Raw genomic sequence first — 5,423 nt, forward strand, 5'->3', positions numbered from 1 at the left:
CCCGGCCCCGGCCCCCCCCCCGGGGGGAAAGAGCCCGACTCAGGTTAAAAAAAAAAAAAAAAAAAAAAAAAAAAAGACTAAATAAAACTTTAGACACCATCTCTTCCCTCAAGGTCACAACTGCTTTAAAAGAGGTCTGGATAAAGTGCCAAAGGAATTTTGGAAGATAAGCGAGCAATTAATTCTGCTGCCTGAGCAGATAAATGTGAAACAAGTACATATTGGGGGTGATTCTGAAAAGTATTAATAGCTGGGATGCCCAGCTCCATACTCTGAGGTTCTTTCTGCCACACTCTCTATAGGCCCAGCTCCAGCATCCAGATTCAAGACTCTAGGCAAGACTCACTGTAAAAAATCCATCGCCTGAGATCAGACCCCACAGGATAGAGAACAGCTATGGTATCGACATTGCTCCAGCCACATTCCTATCAGCAAATCAGAGAAGCCAAACTAGTCAGGTCAGCACTCACAGCCAGGGTAAGGATGAGTTAGTTACTCTATTACCAACAAGATTTTTTAACAAGTAGGAAACAAGTATTCTAGCCAACATTTTTTTAAACATCAAGCAAAAATCTCAAAACAATGTTCCTAATCACCCAGAAGAAGTTAAGCTTATGTGTTACCTCATCAACAACGCATAATTTATCACAATGTGTTGTCAACTACTTATGAAAAGGTTATACCAATTATGGGGAAATAATAATGAAAAGGTATAGGTCTTTGGGGTAGTAAACAAGAGCACTCAAAAACAATACTCTAATATAGTGTCATCAAAGCAGGGACTGTTAACTCTACACCATTTCATCACATACACTTGGAAATCCTATTTACCTTTTTCATTAACTCACTTCTGGTAGTAAATTGTGGCAGGTCTTCCACTTCAATCCCATCGGCCATTTCCATCACCTTGTCTAAAAGGTCTTTATTGTAACTGCACAATAAAAAGTAATAAGGTAAAAACCTCGGAAGAATTGTCATTGTGAATTAATAAGAAACTGCAGGTTGCTCAACCATAAAATCAACTCTCAGAGAACTGATCTGATACTGCAGGGCAAACCTATACATGCTCAGCACAAGGTTTTGAGATGGAGTCTTGCTGTATCCCCCAGGCTGGAGTGCAGTGGTGTGATCTTGGCTCACTGCCACCTCCACCTCCCAGGTTCAAGCAATTCTCCTGCCTCAGCCTCCTGAGTAGCTGGGATTACAGGCGTGTGCCACCATGCCCGGCTAATTTTAGTATTTTTAGTAGAGACAGGGTTTCACCATGTTGGCCAGGCTGGTCTCGAACTCCTGACCTCAAGTGATCTTCCCGCCTCGGTCTCCCAAAGTGCTGGGATTACTGGCGTGAGACACTGCGCCTGGTCCTGTGAACACTTCTTGCTTGTAGATACAGAAGTGGACTTTATAAATACCAGTAGAGCAAATGTTTCAAGATTTAGAAGAACAGAGGCACTGTACATCTAACAACAGATATTCTCAGATACGGGATGAGAGCCAAAATATTTTTGTTTATTTTTTAAATACATGGAATGTCAGTCTAACAAAAACATTATTTATTTGCCCAATTCTCTGACATTTGCCTAACCATGGAAAACCAGGATTTCCCAGGAGCACCTAGAAGGCAGGGAAAAGGGACGGGTGCCTCTGGCATTGGTTCCCTACATACTGTTCTAATAAACCCCAATATGTGAAGCAAAACCAAGTGGCTTAGGCCTGGAGGGGCCAAATGACCAGAGTCAGGCAACCATAATAGGTATAGAAACCAAGATCAAACCAAGTCACCCTATTTTCCTAACACAATTTCAGGAAAATGGAGGCTCTCTAACAGGGAGTCTCAAGATTTGCCACCTTCCTCATGGAGGGGTGAAGGGAATGCCTTATCAGGCACTTCAAAAGCGGGTCTTTGTCCTTTTGGTGCAGCAGCCAGGATGAAGTGGGCTTTGGGACCTTGACAAAAAGGCATCGGTCATTTTCATAAGAGGGAAAACAGAGAGGTAAAGCTGGTTCCTACTTAGGACCCAGTGGGCTGTGGAGTGAGGACAAAAAGGCACAGGATACTGATTACATCCTGTCATTAGTGGTTAAAATCTATCAAACCTGCCAGAAGCTGCATGGTCCTAGTTACATCACTTCCCTCCCTAAGCTTTTTCATCTGTAAAATGGGGATCTCCGTTTCTGTCCCTGCACTTTGCCATGTAGGTGACAGAGGCTAACGGACTTCGAATGCACACTGCAAAGGTGATGGTTTGAGCTAATAATAGTAGTAATACAAATAACAATAGCAACTTTTGAACCCGCCATGTATTTAGCTCTTCACCCTTTAATTATTACAGTCATCATAACCACCCTTTTACCAGAAGAGAAAACTGAGGCTCAAAGATAAGGATCGTTCCAAGGGGCCTTCAGGGTGGGAATCAGTCTTCGGGCCGGCCAATGCGGATGGAGGTTGGGAGCGGGTTCAGTCCGGGGCAAAGGTTCGGGTCAGGGGTGAGCCCTGGAAGAGGGCTTGAGGGTCGGAAGAGAGGGGACAGGATCAGCCGGCCGGCAGGGGTCCGCACCTGCAGCCTAGGAAGAGATGGTTGGCCCAGACCATGGAGAGGGACAGCAGCTGGTCCAGGCGGCCACCGCCGTCGGGCGGGTCGCGGTAGTCGGGCAGGTGGCGCAAGATGAATTCCATGCGGGCCTTCCATTGCTTCTCGCTCTCTGAGTAGGAGCGGAACTGCTCCGCGAAGTCGGCCGCCTGCCGCACCCCCGAGACCAGCTCCTCCACTGCAGCTGCCGCCTCGCCACCGACCATGGTGCCCGCCGCAGCCGAAGACCGGATAGCCCGCCGCCTTCCCGTCGCGCACTGCGCCACCACCTGCCAGCCAGAGGGGCCCCGTCAGCGCACGACTGCTCCAGAAGACCAGCCTGGAGCGCCCTCGCCCGGAGCGGCGGCCTGCGGGGGGCACAGAGCGGCTCCTGGCTCCTCAGACCGCCGCAGCCCGCGGCGCATGCCCTGGGTCTACCCAGGGCTGCAAGGGCCCTTCGCGGTCGACCCTGCTGGGAACCGGTGGGAAAACTGAGGTCCCTAGCACAGAGTCGGAGCGCCCTCTTCCAGTTGGCAGCTGGATGCCAGTCAGAGCTATGCTGTGTCTTTCTTGCCCTGGGAGTTTCCCAGGCACCGCCTCATCCTAAGGGATATCAGGGGGCCCGGGTCAGGGATAGATAGGTCCACTTCCAGGGGTCTCCACAGCCACGCGGGTTGGGGCCCGCCTTCCTGGAGCGAGTAATCCATCCATCCGGTGAATACTTGCCAGGCACATTGCTAGGTGCTGGAGAGGCAATGAGAGCACACTCGGAGCCCTGCTCGCCTGAACTTTACCATCGAGTGGAGGAGCAGACATTAGTGAACTAATTGCTTAAGTAAGTGGAGAATTTCAGCGTTGACAAGTACTAGTAAAGAGAAGTCCAGCGTGCTACAACCATGAATAAGCAAGCAAGGGACCCAATCTAGTCTTGGGGTCAGGGAAGTGATCCTGGAGAACTGAAGAATGAGCAATTTTCTGAGAAAAGGGGAGTCGGTCAGAGCAAGAGAGAGCATGGCCTGGTAAGAGAATTGCAAGATACGGGGTAGGAGGGGCTGGGGGGCAGGGCAGGTAGAGAATGGAGAAGATGAGGTTGCAGAGGTCAGCAAGGCCAGTAGGCCAGGCAGGGATCCTGGCTAGATCCCAAGAATGGGGAGCCACTGAAGGATTTTAACCAGAACAGTGACACCTGGATTTACAAAAGATGCTGGAAGGAGCCAGAAAGAATGTGTCCAGAGGAAATGAGCAAGTTTGGATTTGGTTTTAAATAGAGACAGGGTTTCGCCATGTTGCCCAGGCTGGTCTCGAACTCCTGAGCTCAAGTGATCCGTCTCAGCCTCCCAAAATGCTGGGATTACACGTGTGAGCCATCGCGACTGGCTAGGCCTGAAAGTTTCTATTTAGCTGGCATAACTCGGCTGTCTGTTCTAGGCTCAGGTAGCAGACACACTGAGAGACAAAAGAGCTTCCTTTAAAGTGGTGAATTCCTCATCCCTGGAAGCATTCAAGTACAGTAACTGGGTGTTGGGGCTCAGAAACCAATACCCCAAAATGTATTTTGACATGCTGAACTGATGAAGAAGCCTCAAGTTCTCTCTGACCTCACCCACCACCACACTCCTGTCTGTCAATTCTTTATTCCTCCCAAAGCCCAAGATGAAGTTGTTCCCTTATCTGCCTAAATTTAGTCCAGAACACCAAAGGAAACAATCACCTCTGGTTCCCTCCCTGAGTTTTCATTAACTGAACTCGTTTTGCAGGAGGAAAGACTGAAGTATGTCAACACACCAGGACAGACTTTTGTCACAAACCCTTGACTCCTCTGCAGGCCCAACAGACTTTGTCCCAGGCCATTGCATGTTCTTCAAGCCCACTGAATTACCATAAAAATCACAGGCTGGGCGTGGTGGCTCAAGCCTGTAATCCCAGCACTTTGGGAGGCCGAGACGGGCGGATCACAAGGTCAGGAGATCGAGACCATCCTGGCTAACACAGTGAAACCCCGTCTGTACTAAAAAAATACAAAAAACTAGCCAGGCGAGGTGGCGGGCGCCTGTAGTCCCAGCTACTCAGGAGGCTGAGGCAGGAGAATGGCGTAAACCCGGGAGGCGGAGCTTGCAGTGAGCTGAGATCTGGCCACTGCACTCCAGCCTGGGCAACAGAGGGAGACTCAAAAAAAAAAAAAAAAAAAAATCATTTACTACCCATCTAAAATATCTACACTCTGGATGATGGGGTAATCACTCTGTGATTAACTATGCACATTAATAAACTTGTCTGCCTTGTCCCTTTTTTTTTTTTTTTTTTTTTTTTAGACCAAATTTTGCTCTTTTTGCCCAGGCTGGAGTGCAATGGCGTGATCTCTGCTCACCGCAACCTCTGCCTCCCAGGTTCAAGTGATTCTCCTGCCTCAGCTTCCTGAGTAGCTGGGATTACAGGCACCTGACATCACACCCGGCTAATTTTGTATCTTTAGTAGAAACGGGGGTTTCACCATGTTGACCAGGCTGGTCTCGAACCCTTAATCTCAGGTGGTCCACCCTCCTCGGCCTCCCAAAGTGATGGAATTATAGGCGTGAGCCACAGCACCTGGTGCCTTTTCTCGTCTTAATCTGCCTTTTGTCAATTGATTTTCGCGAACCTTAGAGAGCAAAGGAAAGTTTTCCCTTCGCACAAGGAGTCACTTGAGCCTTCACCAGCTTTCTTTTTTTTTTTTTTTTTTGAGACGGGGTCTCGCTCTGTCACCCAGGCTGGAGTGCAGTGGCCGGATCTCAGCTCACTGCAAGCTCCGCCTCCCGGGTTCACGCCATTCTCCTGCCTCAGCCTCCCGAGTAGCTGGGACTACAGGCGCCCGCC

General features: G+C 49.3%; 1 protein-coding gene across 1 annotated transcript in view; it reads right to left on the reverse strand.

Annotated features, from left to right (window-relative positions):
• Window positions 1-2,852, reverse strand: part of CDKN2AIPNL (CDKN2A interacting protein N-terminal like) — a 10,553-nt gene extending 7,701 nt beyond the window's left edge. Inside the window, exons 1-2 of the mRNA XM_025388140.1 lie at window positions 2,559-2,852; window positions 832-931 (exon numbers count right to left, since the gene is read on the reverse strand). Coding sequence (XP_025243925.1) covers window positions 832-931; window positions 2,559-2,797 — 339 coding nt within the window. The 5' untranslated portion in view covers window positions 2,798-2,852. The remainder of the gene's footprint in view (window positions 1-831; window positions 932-2,558) is intronic.
• Window positions 2,853-5,423: the final 2,571 nt, after the last annotated feature.

Source organism: Theropithecus gelada, chromosome 6, assembly GCF_003255815.1.
Source record: "Theropithecus gelada isolate Dixy chromosome 6, Tgel_1.0, whole genome shotgun sequence".
Taxonomy (NCBI): domain Eukaryota; kingdom Metazoa; phylum Chordata; class Mammalia; order Primates; family Cercopithecidae; genus Theropithecus; species Theropithecus gelada.